Source organism: Oncorhynchus mykiss, chromosome 8, assembly GCF_057628025.1.
Source record: "Oncorhynchus mykiss isolate SJ-2025 chromosome 8, ASM5762802v1, whole genome shotgun sequence".
Lineage (NCBI taxonomy): Eukaryota > Metazoa > Chordata > Actinopteri > Salmoniformes > Salmonidae > Oncorhynchus > Oncorhynchus mykiss.
In genome coordinates this window covers 22,167,985-22,188,692 of record NC_143029.1, presented here as the reverse complement: position 1 = coordinate 22,188,692, position 20,708 = coordinate 22,167,985, and the positions used below count along the sequence as shown (strand labels likewise).

The 20,708-nt window shown below is 49.1% G+C and overlaps 1 protein-coding gene across 46 annotated transcripts in view; it reads left to right on the top strand.

Moving 5' to 3' along the window:
• The window catches only part of afdna (afadin, adherens junction formation factor a), a 132,325-nt gene that overhangs the window by 101,220 nt on the left and 10,397 nt on the right, over positions 1 to 20,708 (top strand). For all 46 annotated transcript variants that reach the window (XM_090242933.1, XM_021611946.3, XM_090242916.1 and 43 more), the window contains 8 exons: positions 634 to 714; positions 14,862 to 14,927; positions 15,317 to 15,390; positions 16,275 to 16,393; positions 16,843 to 17,043; positions 17,967 to 18,058; positions 18,648 to 18,836; positions 19,033 to 20,208. In XM_090242933.1, the coding sequence (XP_090099059.1) occupies positions 634 to 714; positions 14,862 to 14,927; positions 15,317 to 15,390; positions 16,275 to 16,393; positions 16,843 to 17,043; positions 17,967 to 18,058; positions 18,648 to 18,836; positions 19,033 to 20,208 (1,998 nt within the window). The remainder of the gene's footprint in view (positions 1 to 633; positions 715 to 14,861; positions 14,928 to 15,316; positions 15,391 to 16,274; positions 16,394 to 16,842; positions 17,044 to 17,966; positions 18,059 to 18,647; positions 18,837 to 19,032; positions 20,209 to 20,708) is intronic.

Below are 20,708 nucleotides of genomic sequence, written 5' to 3'. Positions count from 1 at the left end.
ATCTGTTGTCTGAATGAATGTTTTCTTTACTCATTGTAGCCAGCTGAACCCTGCATCACCATTGCCCTGCCCTCTAGCACTTGGTGAAATCACTCCAATGGCATTCAGAAAGACTTGTTCTACACCACATCACACGATGAGAAATGCCACCAGATCCCTGTTACTTAATGTGGCTTTGTATCCACTCTCTGTCTCTGAACTATGTGGCTGTACAGCATAGCTCAGCAGATGAGCGAAGAGTTGTTTGTGTCTTTGGGGCTGTTGAGTCTCAATGTGTTCAGTGCCATAGGGACGAGAGGCAGTCTGTGTGGAAAGCCCTGCCCTCTCCCTCTCTCCCCACCCTGCTCCCAGGCAGCCCTCTTTTTAAACGATCCCATTGAGATCCTCTGGAGCCAAGCGCATGTGGCTTTCATTCTTGACTCCTCTCCAGCCCCCGCCATTTCTCATTGCGGTCGCCCCAACCCAGCTCTCTCTCTGTATGACGACCCTGCTCTGCGCCTATCCCTCTGCTCCCTCATCCAGCGCCTCATTCTGCCTGAGAAACGTCCAGGAGAGAGCTCCCAGCTCTGAGAGCCCTGTAGAAGCACATTTTTCCTACGCTAACGCTCTCTAAGCTGTGTCCTCTCGTTGCAGCAAATGCGGAAGGAACCGGAAGTTGTGACGGTCACCCTGAAGAAGCACAATGGCATGGGCCTCAGCATTGTGGCTGCCAAGGTAAGACATCTTTCAATCCTTTCCTTTCATTATTGATAAGGTTTTTGTCGATACCCGCTAGTGCTCCTGGAAGAGGTTTGTGACTTCCTGGCTGGAAGGGAAGTGTTATGTGAGTGATGTGAAATACACAGATTCAATTAAGAAATAACATTTGTTGCGTCCATGCTCAAGCAGACTTGATGACTACTGCCTGGTGAACACATAAATAATCCAAAATAAGCCCTTCTCTCAATCGTTGTCAAGAACCTGCCTGAAGGTGTCCTCATTTTCAGTTCAACAACATTGCCGGTGGAACATGCTGTTTCTAACACTGTTGGTGTGGATTGATATAAGAGCCTTAGGTTGTACTGGGTTCTCTTCTGTGGTTGTTTACTGCATTAGTCTGCCGTAACTCCGGATAATTGTGTGTGTGTGTGTGTGTGTAAAAAGTGACCGTCCTGTTTCAGCTGGCACCATTATAGCCCAGGTCTGACCCGGGTAGGTCTGTGTGTGTTTCTGGGGGCTTATGCTGTATGTCCACCAGATGCGTATACATTTTGCCGGATGTCTAGTCCGCATTTTCGCTACTTGACGCACATGTGCATCGCAAGGCTGCAGAAAGGTTTGCAGTATGGAGGAGAAGGTCATTTTGCCTGTCTCTGGGCTCTCTGCCCTGTTCCACCAAAGCACTAATTGCTACCGGGGCCTCCATGCAAAAAATGTTGCTGGTCAGTTGAATGTGAAATAATTAGCTGGAAAGGGGAGGCTAACTAGCCAAGTGGTTAGCTTTGTAGTTTGTACCACCATGCGGTAAAGCACATCACAGCCTAGTGCAACATCCACAACGCCGCGTTGCGGACTACTTTGTAGTTTGTACCACCATGCGGTAAAGCACATCACAGCCTAGTGCAACATCCCCAACGCCGCGTTGCGGACTACTTTGTAGTTTGTACCACCATGCGGTAAAGCACATCACAGCCTAGTGCAACATCCCCAACGCCGCGTTGCGGACTACTTTGTAGTTTGTACCACCATGCGGTAAAGCACATCACAGCCTAGTGCAACATCCCCAACGCCGCGTTGCGGACTACTTTGTAGTTTGTACCACCATGCGGTAAAGCACATCACAGCCTAGTGCAACATCCCCAACGCCGCGTTGCGGACTACTTTGTAGTTTGTACCACCATGCGGTAAAACACATCACAGCCTAGTGCAACATCCCCAACGCCGCGTTGCGGACTACTTTGTAGTTTGTACCACCATGCGGTAAAGCACATCACAGCCTAGTGCAACATCCCCAACGCCGCGTTGCGGACTACTTTGTAGTTTGTACCACCATGCGGTAAAGCACATCACAGCCTAGTGCAACATCCCCAACGCCGCGTTGCGGACTACTTTGTAGTTTGTACCACCATGCGGTAAAGCACATCACAGCCTAGTGCAACATCCCCAACGCCGCGTTGCGGACTACTTTGTAGTTTGTACCACCATGCGGTAAAGCACATCACAGCCTAGTGCAACATCCCCAACGCCGCGTTGCGGACTACTTTGTAGTTTGTACCACCATGCGGTAAAGCACATCACAGCCTAGTGCAACATCCACAACGCCGCGTTGCGGACTACTCCATTGGCAATGATTTTAACGCGTCTGGTGGACATGAGGCTTTAGACTGTCACTGACAGATGAATGAGAGTCTGAGAAGAAGATGGATTGGGGGGGTGGATGGTGTGGGGGGGTGGATGGAGGATGATTGGGAGGCGGATGGAGGATGAGCGGGGGGGGGCAGGATGATTGGGAGGTGGATGGAGGATGAGCGGGGGGGGGGTGAATAGAGTGGCCTCCCTGAACTGTTTATTTTCAAAGCATAGTTTTTGTATTTGAGGAGGTGGGGGCCACACCCTCTGTTTTTACTGCTATTTTCAACCTGAGGTGGTGTGAGGAAGGGAGGGAGAAAGACCGAGAGAGGTGGGGAGAGAGAGCAGAGGGAGGGGAAAATGGGAGGGGAGGACAGGAGACAGAAGGAAGGCATGAGTCCGAGGCAGACTGGAGAAGCGAAGGAATGAGAGAGAGAGGGGGAGAGGAGAGTAATTTGCCCAGTGCAGAACACAGCTGGCTAGTGCTCTGAAAGTTTACCCAAACTGTTGCAGAGTAGTGAGTGGCTAACGCTGGTGGACTGTTTACTTAAGTCTGTAAATGGTATTTCCTACTCTGGCTGGCTGCTGATTATTTGTCATATGGCGTCCTACAGTAGAGTGTAGTGTGGACCTCTTTCTTTCTCTCACTGCGCCGCACCTAGTATCTCCTCCTTCGCTAGCTGTTTTGTTTTGGTCTCTGACTGGTCTGTGGTCTCTGTGATTATTACACCAGTACATCTGGGCTGTGATCTGCCCCTCCTTGTGGACTTTTAATTGAGCCTGAGCACGAGCCAGTTCTAGCCGAGCGGGAACTATCTACCTACACCATGTGGTTCTCTGTGGTCGGAAAGAAGGACGAGTCGGTGAGGCGCTCTCTCTCTGTCTCTCTCTCTGTCTCTCTCTGTGTTAAATACAGGTGTGACTGTGTATGTGTGGTGGGTGGAGGGGGGTGTGTAGCCGTTTTGTCAGAAGAGGGGGTTGAGGATGGGAAGACACAGGTAATAGACCTCCAGTATGTGCTGCAGTTCCACTTGCTCAGTGTTCTCTACTGCTGTAAGCTTCACACTGTCTTTCATATTTCACACCTGTAGAGTTTTCTCTAATCAAGTATTGTTTTGGGTTTAAATTCCATCTTTTGCAGGGTTGCTCATTCAAAATGTATGTATTTCTCTTTAGCCAGAAACTCAGACCAAATAAGCCTCCAGAGCCTCCAGAGCTCACACCAGTTCATCATATTGCTGTGACCCACTATGTAAGGAACCTAGGACGGTTCTCTACTGAGCTATTTTGGGCTATCCAGCTGCTCTACTGCTGCTATCTCAAGACCACACAGTTAATGATTGTCAAGGCGATGCAGGCACACAGGCCAGAACTTCATCTCTGGGACAAGAGCTTGATTTGCTTAACTTTTGTCCCCTTGATTCTGCTCTGACAGGCCTAGTTTTGTTTACTCCAGGCTGTTATTCTGCAGATGTTCACCTAAAGGGTTTTGTGGGGACAGAGTGTTGGGTTCCAAATGAGGAAGAACAGGGGGATATCCTGACCCTCTCTCTCCACTCCACCTCACAGGGGAGTCCTGCTGCTCATTGTCCAGCATTTCCCCACACTGACGACAACCCAAGGCCTGGGGAAGCTATTCTGATTAATCTTTCCCCAATCTGGAGGTAGACAGACTGGCCCTCGAACTTAACAGACGTTCTCATTCCTTTCAGTGCTTTTTAAATATTATATAAGTTGGCTTGTTTGTCTGTTTGCTAGTCTGTTTGTTTTGTAGATGTTGAGGCGATAGTGATGGAACAGTAGTGTAGATGCAGCTATACAATGATTAGCTGGTAGAGTACAAACTCTATGGTCTCCCTCCAGTAGAGTGCTGTAGCAGCAGTAACAATGGGAGGATGTGCTCTGAGCTCGCGGGGCTGTGTTTCCTGCTGCTGGTTAGCTCGCTGGCTGGCTGTGTGTGAGACGGGACTCTGAGCATTAGCTTACAAGTGTGTGTGTGTGTGCTTCTCAGAATGTGGTTGCACTGGTCACTCACTGCCTGCCAGTCCTGCCCTGGGGCACAGCAAGAGCTACAACATGTAGCCCTACAGTAGTCTATATTTCCTGGGTGGGTTCTACAGCATGTACTCAACTGAATGACAGTGGTTACTAAGAACATGGCATAACCCAGCTGTGGGTTCCCAGCTAATGATCACTCCCCTTTTTCCTTTGCCATTCTTTCTCTGTGACAAATGGAATGTTTAGTTCAATGCCCAGCGAGTTCACTGTTCCAATTGCCCTTCTGTCAAACGCACGTTGTTTGGGGTGAAGTTGTACACGGTGATGCACACATTATCACGGGCAATTTAACACTTGGCCTTGTTGCCTCCCTAACCAAAGATCTAATAATCTAACCTCTATGGGAGCCATGCTCGTGTCGAGACAGTTTGCCACTTTGAATCCTGGCGCCTAGTAGAATTTGACAGCACTCTCATTTGCCCATATAGAACTGCCTCATACTGTCAGTTAGGATTGGGGTGGATGCTCACATTTGTGACAGCACTCATTCCATGTTTGACTGCAACTGTCTGGATTAGGAGCAGGTACTGAGAGAGGGAGGGAGTGTCTAATTTAAGGCAACAGATATATGACCACCACGTAGTGTTGTAGGAATGGAAGGAAAAGCTGCTAGAGGTTTAAACATGCTGTTCTCTAGGTATTCTCCTCTCCATGCGGTTAGTAGTGTGTCCAGGGGACCAGACATCTAGTCTCCCTCTCCATAATTGTCCCTCTTCAATCTGTGGAGCGTTGGTTCCAATGATTTGTGAGTGTGTGCGCCTGCATTTGACCATGTTGTACGTGGTTCTTATCAGACTGACATATAGCACATCTGGCTTGAGTTAGCCCCTGAAAGGTCCCTCGTTCCCGCCGCTCTGTGAACTACTGTTTTTATGACTTCATTAGAGCAGTGAGCCTGCCGTGTGTGTGTCCTTGTCTACAGCCTTGCAGCTTTTAGACAGACTGTCAGACAGAGGCAGAAGTTATTAAACAACCAAATGAAAGACTTGAATAGCAGACGAGGAATGAGCGAGAGATGGATTGTACTCTCCAGGGAAATATCCAAATCCCCCCCTTCTAAACCAGAGCCCCGTCTGCCTCTGTCAAGACTGAAGAGCCTGTTTAATAGAAAACCACATGAAGAGCCTAGCAGCCTCCTTTAACCATCACACACCTCAGACAGAGGGGCGAAGACACCGATCTGTGTGGTCTCCACTAAACCAAGCACGCCCTGCCCCCCACCACACACACACACACACACACACACACAACAGAGGGAAGCATACTGGAATTATTTAGACCGCAGGCAGATGTCAAGACGTCAGATTAGTGTGGTGCCTAAGTGTGTCTGTATCCTGTTCATCTGGAGTTGCATAGAGTTGGCCCAGTGTGACGATCGCACTGTCTGACACACTTCTTATCCAATTCAAGGACACATTCTCTTTGCTTAATTCGCTGTCATCACAGACAGAATGTTCCATCTTGAGAAATAGAGATAAGAACAGAGATGAGAGAGAAAAAGAAGTCTGTTTTGTGAGATGATATTATGCTGCTAGTTCCTTGCTCCTTCTTTCTCCAGTCAAATTGTGTAGCGTAGCCTGAAATAATGAGTGTATGGATGGATGGATGGAGCTGTTCACGTCTCACTATGGAGCTCAGCTTAAATACCAAAGAGCTGTGGACAAATTGACTTGTGTGTGTATTATAGTAAACTTCTTCAGGACTCCAGTCCACAGCACTCGACTTGGTGTGATTAACTATTCTTTCCTGTGCTAAACCCAAAGGCAGGAAACTGCATATCATAGTATGATTTTATGTCCTCTAGGAGTCTGGTTTAAGATATGCACACTCACACACAGTATGAATGCCGCCTCAGTGTGAAGGGACAGACAGACAGTAGTTGTGTGACAGGATGTCTTTGCTCTAATTTCCTATAAAGCAGATCTGGGTTACAGGGCCCTTCCCTGGGCAGGAAGACTCATTGCAGGGCAGGGCAGGTCGGGAGAGCTGTTTGTTTGTGACACAGTACATTTGACTGAAGTAAAAAATAAACAGACATTTGGACTGCTTTAGTGGGCTCCCTTCCTGAATCTACATTTTTCCTCTGTCAGCTAGTTTGTGAAAAACTTAACAGTTCTCAATTAAAGTAGTAAAACTTCATTTAGATTTTGTAAAAGCACACATTGCGATAAAGCAGATCTATATTTTGTGGCAGTGCGTCCTCTCTTCTAATTGGTTAAAACAATAAATTAACTGAAGTTGAACTGTGAGTTTACAGTGAGGTGTGATATGTGTCTGGGCAGTGTTAGCTTTGTGTGAGTGTCTGGGCTGTGCTAGCTTTGTGTGAGTGTCTGGGCTGTGCTAGCTTTGTGAAAGTGTGTGGTGGCGGCTGCTCTAGGTGTGTGTGTCTGGGCAGTGCTAGCTTTGTGTGTGTGTCTGGGCTGTGCTAGCTTTGTGTGAGTGTCTGGGCTGTGCTAGCTTTGTGTGAGTGTCTGGGCTGTGCTAGCTTTGTGTGTGTGTCTGGGCTGTGCTAGCTTTGTGTGTGTGTCTGGGCAGTGCTAGCTTTGTGTGTGTGTGTGTCTCTGGGCAGTGCTAGCTTTGTGTGTCTCTGGGCAGTGCTAGCTTTGTGTGTGTCTCTGGGCAGTGCTAGCTTTGTGAAAGTGTGTGGTGGCGGCTGCTCTAGGTGTGTGTGTCTGGACAGTGCTAGCTTTGTGTGTGTGTGTCTGGGCAGTGCTAGCTTTGTGTGTCTCTGGGCAGTGCTAGCTTTGTGTGTGTCTCTGGGCAGTGCTAGCTTTGTGAAAGTGTGTGGTGGCGGCTGCACTAGGTGTGTGTGAGATGAAGTACTCTCTGTCCTTACTGGACCTTGCCACCTCAGTGTGAGTGTGCTCAGCCTCAGATCATAACACCTGGTAAACTAATCACAAACTACAAAGGAGAGGGTCATTTCCCCTGCTCACCCTGTGTTGTTGACCAGTTACTTAAGAGTGATGCGGTCACTTGTTAGTCCACACATTTAAAGGCGTCAGTGTCTGTCCGAAAAACAGCTCTTGTAGTAAGTACAATTGTGGCGTAAAAAGTTAACAGAAGCGTAACATTGAAATGGACAGCAAGGCACTTCATCCAAAAAGTGTTTGAAAACTTTGTGATACTGCAGCTCCCTATTAAAGTTCTTCATAGTTTCTATCAAGCACTTCATTTCTATCAGATGTTTTTGGGCATTGATCTTTCCTCTGAATATGCTGTCTACAGTGTTGTTCTGGAGCCACCTGCGCCGAGACTGAACGTGCTGTCTACAGTGTTGTTCTGGAGCCACATGTGCCGAGACTGAACATGCTGTCTACAGTGTGTTCTGGAGCCACATGCGCCGAGACTGAACGTGCTGTCTACAGTGTGTTCTGGAGCCACATGCGCCGAGGCTGAACGTGCTGTCTACAGTGTATTCTGGAGCCATATGTGCCGAGGCTGAACATGCTGTCTACAGTGTATTCTGGAGCCACATGCGCCGAGGCTGAACGTGCTGTCTACAGTGTATTCTGGAGCCACTTGCCGAGGCTGAACGTGCTGTCTACAGTGTATTCTGGAGCCACGTGCGCCGAGGCTGAACATGCTGTCTACAGTGTTGTTCTGGAGCCACATGCGCCGAGGCTCCAATCACAGTTGTGATGTGTGCCACACTTAGTCCACACAGACACAAATCTCCTCTTGGCATCGGGCGAGGCGTGCAGCATGACTGCGAATCAACACGTTTAACACCTCCTCCGACAATGTGTTCATTAAAAACAGTGTTGTAGCTAGCTACACATGTTCATTCTGTCAGGAGGCGAAAGAAACACCAGGTTAGGAGAGGTGCTGGCTAGCAGAGTAGAACACCTGGTTAGGGGAGGTGCTGGCTAGCAGAGTAGAACACCTGGCTAGACGAGATGCTGGCTGGCGGAGTAGAACACCTGGCTAGACGAGGTGCTGGCTAGCGGAGTAGAACACCTGGCTAGACGAGGTGCTGGCTAGCGGAGTAGAACACCTGGCTAGACGAGATGCTGGCTGGCGGAGTAGAACACCTGGCTAGACGAGGTGCTGGCTAGCGGAGTAGAACACCTGGCTAGGTGAGGTGCTGGCTAGCGGAGTAGAACACCTGGCTAGGTGAGGTGCTGGCTAGCGGAGTAGAACACCTGGCTAGGTGAGGTGCTGGTTAGCGGAGTAGAACACCTGGCTAGACGAGGTGCTGGCTAGCGGAGTAGAACACCTGGCTAGACGAGGTGCTGGCTAGCGGAGTAGAACACCTGGTTAGGGGAGGTGCTGGCTTGCGGAGTCGAACACCTGGCTAGGTGAGGAGCTGGCTGGCGGAGTAGAACACCTTGTTAGGTGAGGTGCTGGCTAGCGAAGTAGAACACCTGGTTAGGTGAGATGCTGGCTAGCGGAGTAGAACACCTGGTTAGGCGAGGTGCTGGCTAGCGGAGTAGAACACCTGGTTAGGCGAGGTGCTGGCTAGCGGAGTAGAACACCTGGCTAGGCGAGGTGCTGGCTAGCGGAATAGAACACCTGGCTAGGCGAGATGCTGGCTAGCGGAGTGGAACACCTGGTTAGGTGAGGTGCTGGCTAGCGGAATAGAACACCTGGCTAGGCGAGATGCTGGCTAGCGGAGTGGAACACCTGGCTAGGCGAGGTGCTGGCTAGCGGAATAGAACACCTGGTTAGGCGAGATGCTGGCTAGCGGAGTGGTACACCTGGCTAGGTGAGGTGCTGGCTAGCGGAATAGAACACCTGGCTAGGTGAGGTGCTGGTTAGCGGAGTAGAACACCTGGCTAGACGAGGTGCTGGCTAGCGGAGTAGAACACCTGGCTAGACGAGGTGCTGGCTAGCGGAGTAGAACACCTGGCTAGACGAGGTGCTGGCTAGCGGAGTAGAACACCTGGCTAGACGAGGTGCTGGCTAGCGGAGTAGAACACCTGGCTAGACGAGGTGCTGGCTAGCGGAGTAGAACACCTGGCTAGACGAGGTGCTGGCTGGCAGAGTAGAACATTTGAAAAAGAAATGGAGAGCCAGACGCTCTAGGAGCTCAGATGTAATAATTGAATAACGCTGGTTATTAGACTATTAAATTATATTTGACCTCCTAGGGTGTGTGGCTCTCCTTTTTCAAGCTTTCTGTGAACTCAGCCATTAGTGTCAACTTCCTCTCCTTTACTAGAATAAATCAAGTTAGGTCTATGTGTTTTAGGTCCGAAGGAAGGGGTTTTAGTGACATAGGTGAGATACATTATACCACCTTTAGGCAGGCATGAATACTACCCTGTATTCTGCTACACTAGCCAGCCGTCATACTAAAAAACAGTAGCAATTAGAGCTCTCGTTAAAGCACTGCAGAGTTGTATTAATGGGCTTTATAGACCTTCTTTGTTTCATGCTGTGCTAACTGAGCCTATGAACTTGGTTTGTGTGTTTTGGGCTGAGCGGCCGAGGCGGGGTACAGTAGCCCTCCTGCTGTGTCGGTCTATGACTACTACCTTACAGGGTTGTGGATTCCATGAAACACCGCCTCCCTCTCTGTCTTTGGGTTAGAGCTCCTATTTCCCTCACATCTCTACTTGATGTAAAGGCCTTCATCTAGAACATTACTCATACTCTACTAGTCTACATGTTTCTGTGGTAACAGAAGCTCTGACATGTTTTGGGGAGATCAGGTAGCACCTAGTTATGGCTTTAGATTGGACACCTGAAAGAACACAAGTACCATTTGGGTTTTTGGTGACTTAATGACGTCGTCGTGTCGGTAACAACAACCCAAGTGGCGTTGCATCTCACACACACACGCATTTCCAGGTTTGTTTCTTCCCCGTGGCAGTATAGATGAAACTGACAGCCTGGGTTTCTCACTTGCCCAAATGTGAGCTATGATAAGATTTCCGTCTTGTAGGACAACAAACCTGAATCTGTATCAGCTTGGTAGAGGGCCAGTAGTCCTCATGTGGGTAAGGGGACACCTTTTCCTCCTGTTCCCCCCCCTCTGTGATGGGGACCATTATGTCCCCCGGGGAGGACGGGAGGCCCTCTGGAATGTCCCCCTCTGGGCTTAGGTGACACCCCTCTAAGAGGAGTCTGTCACCCAGCACCAAGTGACAGCACTGGTGATAAGACACAGATTAGTGACTACCACAACAGTGCCAGACTGAACATAGTGACTACCACAACAGTGCCAGACTGAACATAGCGATGTCTTCAGTGTATCTGCTGCTGGTTTAGTTGACTCTTCCCTCTATTCAAGGGTTTTAGGTCTGGTGGTTTTCATATTCTTGGCTCATTCTTGTTTATCTGATGCTCTGTGGTGGTGGTTGTGCTATATTAGAACAATTGTATGGTGCAGTAGATATAAAGTGACATGGACATCAAGGTGGGGAGGAGAGGGGGGTATAATGTAGAGTAAATGGCTCAGCTTTCTCAGGCAGATTCTGTGTCTGCCTCTCCGCTACTGTGGCTGAACCTTACTCTGGGCTCCCATACCCACAGATCCCCTCGGTCTCTCTCTGTCCATCCTCTCTCTCTGTCTCGCCCTTTTTAGTCTTCAGATCCTCTGTCTTTACATTGTTTTCATTGGCATCAGACGTAAAGCAACACATTATAAGGAGTGTGGTAGTTGACTCCTCAGCGGTTTATATTTCAGTGGTTGTTTTGGCAGATCTTCACAACAGATCATCAAACACTTTGAGGAATAAAGTCAGCAGGCGACCGCCCAAACCTCTCCCGTAGCTTTAGTGTCGACCGCCAGCCTTTCTCAGCCGATCACCACACACTAGCCTTAAAACAACAGTGTGTCGCATCTACGGCAGCCCTCGCGTGAGACGTGCAATGGGCCCACACATGGGTGGCTTTTACTGGTAAAGCCAGCTGGAGTCAGTCTCTACCCACAGCCCCCTGCTGATCTCTGTTAAGGGTCACCAGAGCCCCACACCCCTCCTTTAATGTCGCTTCCAAAGACTCGTGGCCCAGCGTCAAGAGGTATTAGTGCTAAGACTGGAATGTTGATTCTGTAAATACAGGGTCTTATCGTGAGTCACTACACTTGAGTAGGAGCATAAGTTGGTGTTGTGGTGAGGTGTTGAACTGGTGCTGTGGAGGAGAAGGACCACCAGGCTGGCTATGCTGTGTGGCGGTATCTATCTGCTGCACAGTGGAATGCGTTGTTGACCGTTGAGGACGAGGGCTGGGATCTCCCTCTCCTCTGGCTGCTGTCTCTCTGGCTTGTCATATTCCTCCGCTCCAAGATGCTATGGTTTGTCTAGAGGAAAACACCTGTTCTGTTTTCTTTCTCCCTTTGCTTCTCAACACACATTCTCACAAAAACATGTTATTTAACCTTTATTTAACAAGGCAAGTCCGTTTAGAACAAATTCTTGCTTACAATGACTGCCTACCCCGGCCACACCCTAACCTGGACGACGCTGGGCCAATTATCCGCAGCCCTATGGGACTCCCAATCACGGCTGGTTGTGACACAGCCTGCAATCGAACCAGGGTCTGTAGTGACACCTCTAGCACTGAGATGCAGTGCCTTAGACCGCTGCGCCACTCGAGAGCCCAACATGTTTCTAAAGGTTTTGTACTGTACTGGTGGCTCATCAGAAGAGGTCAGGACTGTGTGTTATAGGCCTACATGTTTCTAAAGGTTTTGTACTGTACTGGTGGCTCATCAGAAGAGGTCAGTACTGTGTGTTATAGGCCTACATGTTTCTAAAGGTTTTGTACTGTACTGGTGGCTCATCAGAAGAGGTCAGGACTGTGTGTTATAGGCCTACATGTTTCTAAATGTTTTGTACTGTACTGGTGGCTCATCAGAAGAGGTCAGGACTGTGTGTTATAGGCCTACATGTTTCTAAAGGTTTTGTACTGTACTGGTGGCTCATCAGAAGAGGTCAGTACTGTGTGTTATAGGCCTACATGTTTCTAAAGGTTTTGTACTGTACTGGTGGCTCATCAGAAGATGTCAGGACTGTGTGTTATAGGCCTACATGTTTCTAAATGTTTTGTACTGTACTGGTGGCTCATCAGAAGAGGTCAGGACTGTGTGTTATAGGCCTACATGTTTCTAAAGGTTTTGTACTGTACTGGTGGCTCATCAGAAGAGGTCAGGACTGTGTGTTATAGGCCTACATGTTTCTAAATGTTTTGTACTGTACTGGTGGCTCATCAGAAGAGGTCAGGACTGTGTGTTATAGGCCTACATGTTTCTAAAGGTTTTGTACTGTACTGGTGGCTCATCAGAAGAGGTCAGGACTGTGTGTTATAGGCCTACATGTTTCTAAATGTTTTGTACTGTACTGGTGGCTCATCAGAAGAGGTCAGGACTGTGTGTTATAGGCCTACATGTTTCTAAATGTTTTGTACTGTACTGGTGGCTCATCAGAAGAGGTCAGGACTGTGTGTTATAGGCCTACATGCGGATGCAGGTGACAGTGTAAAGCAGTTTCATTGCTTTAATGGAAGCTGTACTAATTCCCTTGAATTCATGAAGGAGTTCATGTTCAACTTCAGAGATGAACCGTTTGTTCTCAGTAACACTAATAGTGTCTGGTGGCCAAGTTCTCTGTCAAGTTAATTTGATGCTGTTCCATGGGTTCCTTCAGGCAAGCATGATGTTGAATGGGCTAAGGAGCAATTGTTCAGTGGAGTTCTGGAGTTACAAAGTAGGAGTAAAGTCTGTATCTACTATCTAGCCTGCTATGTTTGTACAGGTGAAAGCTCTTTTTAGAGTGGTCTGGTATTATTGGGCCATAGCTCCATGTAAACTGTTCTCTCGTTATTTTGAAATGGAATGATATTAAACCGAACAGAACAAGTACTATCCCAGGCAGCTCAATGTGATCTCTACCTGATCTTCCCTAAATATTACAGCTGGCTCTGGCCAGGCCATCAGCAATGGAAAAATACTTTTTCATCAAAATAACATTTTTAGTCCACTCTTTCTAAAACGCTGACGCTCAGGGATTCTCCCACACTACTCTAGGATTGTATTTGAAATGGAATGATTTAAGCGGTATTAACTGGTATGGTGATTTGAGGCCTTGTTGGAGTTTTAGTTAGGCCAGAGGGATGGGGGAACCACTCATTATAGGGTTTCCCGGTCTTTCAAATGTGGTGACGCTTAAAGGGAACCTAAACTGGCTGAAGTGGCTAGTCAAAACAGCAGATGGCACGTATCATGTCAAAACAGCAGACAGCACGTATCATGTCAACACAGCAGATAGCACGTATCATGTCAAAACAGCAGATGGCACGTAGTATCATGTCAAAACAGCAGATGGCACGTAGTATCATGTCAAAACAGCAGATGGCACGTAGTATCATGTCAAAACAGCAGATGGCACGTAGTATCATGTCAAAACAGCAGATAGCACGTAGTATCATGTCAAAACAGCAGATGGCACGTAGTATCATGTCAAAACAGCAGATGGCACGTAGTATCATGTCAAAACAGCAGATGGCACGTAGTATCATGTCAAAACAGCAGATGGCACGTAGTATCATGTCAAAACAGCAGATGGCACGTAGTATCATGTCAAAACAGCAGATGGCACGTAGTATCATGTCAAAACAGCAGATGACACGTATCATGTCAAAACAGCAGATGGCACGTAGTATCATGTCAAAACAGCAGATGGCACGTATCATGACACGTATCAAAACACGTATCGTGTCAAAACAGCAGATGACACATATCATGTCAAAACAGCAGATGGCACGTAGTATCATGTCAAAACAGCAGATGGCACGTAGTATCATGTCAAAACAGCAGATGGCACGTAGTATCATGTCAAAACAGCAGATGGCACGTAGTATCATGTCAAAACAGCAGATGACACGTATCATGTCAAAACAGCAGATGGCACGTAGTATCATGTCAAAACAGCAGATGGCACGTATCATGACACGTATCAAAACACGTATCGTGTCAAAACAGCAGATGGCACAGAGTATCATGTCAAAACAGCAGATGGCACGGAGTATCATGTCAAAACAGCAGATGGCACGGGGTATCATGTCAAAACAGCAGATGGCACGTAGTATCATGTCAAAACAGCAGATGGCACGTAGTATCATGTCAACCCTCCTTTGGCCTTGTCTCATGTAGCGTCATTATTAACAGCATGTTTTGTTGATACTTCTGTCAACAGTGCTGATTGAATCTAAGTTGTCCTGCTCTCAGGCTCTCTAGATTCCAGATGAATAGTTTAATTTAGCTGTCAGTTCACTGCAGACAGATGCCTCCAGACAGTGCTACAGTAGCTGTGTGATTTGAGTGATGTGCTATAACCCTAAATGGTCTGTGATGCTGTTAACAATGCTTCACCAGTCCAGTAGGCCAGCTGATCAGCAGCTGCGCCACAGTAGCATGTGTCACAATAGAACACTGGGGCCAAGTGTCCCAGCCAGACCTTCTTTATGTCCAAGTGTTCTGTCTGTCTCCTTGGCCTGTGTACTGAATGTTCTCCTCGGTCTTCCTCCAGGGTGCTGGGCAGGACAAGCTCGGGATCTACATCAAGTCTGTTGTGAAGGGAGGCGCGGCTGACATGGTGAGTGTTTTAGATCAACGACTACATCCTGTATTCAGAACGACCTCATCTAGTATGTCAATTGTGAAGTATTTTGGCTGTAATGTCTTTTTTTGTTATATGTTGGACCTCAGTAAGACTAGCTGTCTCCATTGGCGTTGGCTAATGGGTGTCCTAATAAATCTACTCAAATCAAAAATCTAGACTGACTCACAACAATGACAAATACATGTGTGTACTGCTGCTATTATACAACCTGTCTCTTCTTCCCTCACCCTCTTTCTCTGCGTGTCCGTGTCTGCGTGTCCGTGTCTGCGTGTCCGTGTCTGCGTGTCCGTGTCTGCGTGTCCGTGTCTGCGTGTCCGTGTCTGCGTGTCCATGTCTGCGTGTCCATGTCTGCGTGTGTGTAGGACGGGCGTCTGGCTGCAGGGGACCAGCTGCTGAGTGTGGACGGCCGCAGCTTGGTGGGCCTCTCCCAGGAGAGGTAATGCCTCAGAAATATTTCTGGCCTGCCTTGCCCCGGGTCACTCTACAACACTACTTGGCCCTTGTGTACAGATTCGGTTTAGGATTGAATCAAGACATGTAATGTCCTGCTGTTGTCCTTATAACGCACTGAAGAGAACCCTAGATAGGGAACATAAAGGCCAAGTTGATACAAAGAGCCATTTCAATAGAAGCCAGTCACACCATGGAACTAAATTGGCTCAATCACGTTGAATGAGCGGGGGACTTATCTACAGTGCACTGACTTACAATGACCTCCACAATGTTTATGTTGGGTCTAATAGTAATGAATAGCTTATCCTTGGTCCACGCCTCTCACAGATTAATCCTTTATACCCTTTCAAACACCCACAACCTTTTTGTCTGTGTGCCTTCGGTTTCCAAATGCCCAAACAGTTGAAACTCAGTGCTCAATCGCTAACATTCTGTTTTCAAAGAGTTGATTTGTACTTTTAAAATCTAATAGCCATGTTGAAATGAAAGCATTACACTCTATCTGCTCTTCAGCTGAGAATCTGTTCCAACTCTTGTTGGTTGCTTTGAGAAGTTATTGTGTGTATGTGTTTGCCAGTGATTAACCACAAGGCCTTGAGCTCCAAACAGACAGTCTAAAACTGTGGGGAAATGAATTTCTAAATGCAATTGCATATGGGGAATGTTTTAAAGCCATTCCTGATCAAGTTATGTCAACTCCTTGTCTGCCAATGAAAGTCTCATAAACATCTGTACTTGGTACTACCACGATGAAAAACAACAACTTTGGCATATTTGTTTTGATCTGTTACATTCAATCATCTCTCCATTCTAATCTATTCTGATTGAGTCCCAGGAATATATGTGATGTCCTCGTTCTCTTGTCAGGGCTGCGGAGTTGATGACGAGGACAGGCTCTGTGGTGACACTGGAGGTGGCCAAACAGGGAGCCATCTACCACGGCCTGGCCACGCTCCTCAACCAGCCTTCTCCTATGATGCCCAGAGGTACGGGTCTGCTCTGCTAGGGCAATGGTGGTGTCTGAAAATTCCCCTATTGTCCCCTATATAGTGTACTACTGGCCCACAGGGTACCATTCCAGATGTAGACAATGTCCCTTCTTGTTGTCATGGTCTAGAGTCAGTGTTACCACACTAGCATAATCAGGGTTTGTGGCTTGGCTCTGGCATCCCCCCCCCCCCTCCCCCCAATTAAACTTAGCAGTTGTCATTAGGGCTCAAAATTCCATTGAAATGTCAGAAGCCAAAGTCTGAGTTGTTTTGTTTTCAACATCCAGCCTATAGACTTCTGTGGTATTAGAAAGACAGTTGTAGTTTGAGGTGCTGGATGTTAGTGTGTGCTGTGAACATGACTGCAGATAGTTAAGGATGTCCATTGTGCATGAACTGTCTACTGTGGTTGGCTCATTAATCCTTAATCTCTCTCTCCCTCTCAGCGTCGCAGGGAGGGCGTGACAAGAATGGTAAACTGAGACCAAAGAGCGAAGGCTTTGAACTGTACAACAACTCGGTCCAGAACGGCTCTCCAGAGAGCCCCCAGGCCGACTGGCAGGCCTACCCAGAACCAAAGAAGATGAGCGGGGAGGAGAGGCTACTGAAGAACCGGGCCGACCACCGCTCCAGCCCCAACGTGGCCAGTGAGTAGATCGAAGGGGTGATAGAGGGACATTTATTAGGCCTGTTGTGACATACTGTACATGTCCGGAGGGCAGTGCTACCCAACCCTGTTCCTGGGGACTTGTGCCAGTGTGTCTTGATTAGGAGATTATTTTAGTGTCGGGCTGGAACAAAAGCCTCCAAACCCCATAGCAAGAGATGGTGAACGGTGCTCACTGAGGTGCAGTATGTGGTGTGACCACTGGGGTACAGTATGTGGTGTGACCACTGGGGTACAGTATGTGGTGTGACCACTGAGGTGCAGTATGTGGTGTGACCACTGGGGTACAGTATGTGGTGTGACCACTGAGGTGCAGTATGTGGTGTGACCACTGGGGTACAGTATGTGGTGTGACCACTGGGGTACAGTATAGAGTGTGACCACTGGGGTACAGTATGGTGTGTGACCACTGGGGTACAGTATGTGGTGTGACCACTGAGGTGCAGTATGTGGTGTGACCACTGGGGTACAGTATGTGGTGTGACCACTGAGGTGCAGTATGTGGTGTGACCACTGAGGTGCAGTATGTGGTGTGACCACTGAGGTGCAGTATGTGGTGTGACCACTGGGGTACAGTATGTGGTGTGACCACTGAGGTGCAGTATGTGGTGTGACCACTGGGGTGCAGTATGTGGTGTGACCACTGGGGTACAGTATGTGGTGTGACCACTGGGGTACAGTATGTGGTGTGACCACTGGGGTACAGTATGTGGTGTGACCACTGGGGTGCAGTATGTGGTGTGACCACTGGGGTACAGTATGTGGTGTGACCACTGGGGTACAGTATGTGGTGTGACCACTGGGGTACAGTATGGTGTGTGACCACTGGGGTACAGTATAGAGTGTGTGACCACTGAGTTTGCCTCTGCTCAGCTCTGACTCCATGGCGTTTTCCTCCTCCAGACCAGAGCCAGAGTCCGGGAGGGAAGGCCGTCTACACACGAGGACCTGGGACCAAGATCACCTCTGTCTCCACGGGCAACCTGTGTGTTGACGTGAGTAAACACAGCAGCAACAGCAGCCAGAGGAATGTCTCTCTGAGGAGAAATTTATGAGACCACACCAAGACATTACCAGTCACACCACTGGACAGGTCAGAGCTGAAGTCCATCATGCAGAGACCGTACAGTATTGCGTTATTTCCTGTTTTTAAACCCGTTTTTCTCAGCACTCAAAACTGTAATGAGTCATGAGTCATTGGTGGTAAAAACCGAAAGCAGCGTTACTGAAAATAGCTTTACCTCTTGTTTTTCATGTTCCCCTTTAATGAATCCTAATCAGTTCTCAAACCACTTACTGATTAGCTACCCAGCTGTGGTGCTGTGTTCATGTACTGCATCACCAACAAACAATGGTCTTCCTGACTACGGCACCCCAACGCCATCTACCGTTAACAACACTGATTCCAGAAATCCAAGACCACAAGAACAATTGTCTAGTTTATCAGGTGTCTGGTAGCCAACCTTAATGTATGGTTTGAACTAACACAATTCCTTCTCTATGCGACCACAAGAACGATTATCTTGATCTCTTAGACAACCGTAATGTCTGGTTAAATAGTAGTCCCTTTTTCCTTGTCTATAGGACGAGCCCTCTCCTCCCCATCCGGAGGCCTATCCTATTCCCACTCAGACCTACCCCAGGGAATACTTCACCATCCCAGCCTCCAAGTCTACGAACCGGATGGACTCGGCCCCAGGACAGATATACGCTGACGACAGGGGTCCTCCCGGCCCCATGGAAGACCACCACCACAACAGCATAGCTATGCAGGTGTGCACACAGTGACATCACTCCAGGAGCAAAGGAATCATACAGAAATGTTTTCTCTGAATAGCCTCCCTCAGAGTATATACTATGAAAAGCGTGTTAATTTATAAAGGAATTAGGTGTATACAGTTGGGAAAAAGTGTTGTGCTGCTCTTGCACTGTGTTAATGTGTGTGTGACTGCCGTGTCTGTCCTCTCAGCGGGTGGACCACTCTCAGGAGGAGCTGTGTGACCTCCCAGGGGGCTACCCTCCAACCGGCCTGCGTCCTGAGGACTTGGTCCACCTGCACCAGCAGCAGCAGAGAGAGGCTGACTACCAGCGGGGCAGTGGGGAACACTGGGTCAACCACCACCAGGTCTCCTCCTCTGTGGAGTCCTCCACCTCCAGCCAGGAGCACCTCAACTACTCCTCGTCCTCCTCCAACAAGACCCAGAGCAACCACAAGAGTGGCCCGGGACGCTGGAAGACCCCTGGCCCCATCGCTCCCCACCCAGGCCCCGTGGCCCAGTCCACACGCACGGACCTCCCTCCCCCTCCACCGCCCCCTCCCCCCGTACACTACCAGGACTTTGAGCTCCAGCCCGACCTGCCCCTGCCCCCTCCTCCCTCAGCCACCCAGCAGCAGGCCGCAGCCGCCGCAGCCGACCGCAAGAAGCGCGAGGAGCAGCAGCGCTGGTATGAGAAGGAGAAGGCCCGGTTAGAGGAGGAGAGGGAGAGGAAGAGGAGGGAGCAGGAGAGGAAGCTGGGACAGGTCCGTAACCCAGCTGTGCCTGTAGCCCACAACAACAACCAACACGGGGGCACACTCCCCCCTCCCACACAGCACCAGCAGATGCCCCCTCCCCGGTCCCCCATGCAGCAGGTGCCCCATCCCTACCTCCCCCCCCAGGGCCAACAGCAGGCCCAGCAGCAGCAGCCCCCCAGGCCAGAGAAACTGTCCACCCTGCCCAGAGCGGGCACCCTGCCCCCTCAGGGTAACCCAATGGACACCGTGATCAGAGAGCTGCTCCCCCAGCAGCAGCCCCGCACCATCGAGCGCCGGGACCTACAGTACATCACCATCAGCAAGGAGGAGCTGTCTTCCAGCGACAGCCTGTCCCCAGACCCCTGGAAGAGGGACGCCCGGGAGAAGCTGGAGAAGCAGCAGCAGCTGCACATCGTAGATCTGCTGGACAGGGAGATCCAGGACCTGCAGGCCAAGCCGGAGCGTACGGCCGAGGAGAGCGACCGGCTCAGGAAGTTGATGCTGGAGTGGCAGTTCCAGAAGAGACTGCAGGAGTCCAAGCAGAGTGATGAGGAAGATGAGGAGGATGACGACGAGGACGTGGACACCATGATGATCATGCAGCGGCTGGAGGCAGAGAAGAGAGCAAGGGTGAGCTGCCCTGGAGAGCAGAGGTCTAGTGTGCACAGGGGAGAACAGGAGGATGTGGAGAAGGTAGGCTACAGTATAGAGAATCATACCGGACATCAGAGGTAAGGTGTATGGAGGAAGACCAGTGGCCCAAGATCTTCATAGTGCAATTAGATGCACATGAACCCATCATTGGTTACAGTACACCCATTATAAATGTTCTGAGCTCTGAAAGGTTTTTAGCCTCTCTACTGAAGTTTCTCATGCCAAGGAAGGGCGAGCCATGGGAAGCAAAACACTAAGAAAAGAGGAAATGGAACTGGGCTTAATGGTTACAGAATAGGATATGGAATTCCCATGAGGAACCCCATGAAGTAGCTAGCTACAATGCAGGTGCACATTGCAAAACATTCAACATCCTTACGTCATTGCTTTGCCATGCTGAGCTTAGCTGCTGTACTCGACTGGCTGCGGAGGGAGGGAGGGAGGGAGGATGCCGGACACACAACAAACTTACATGG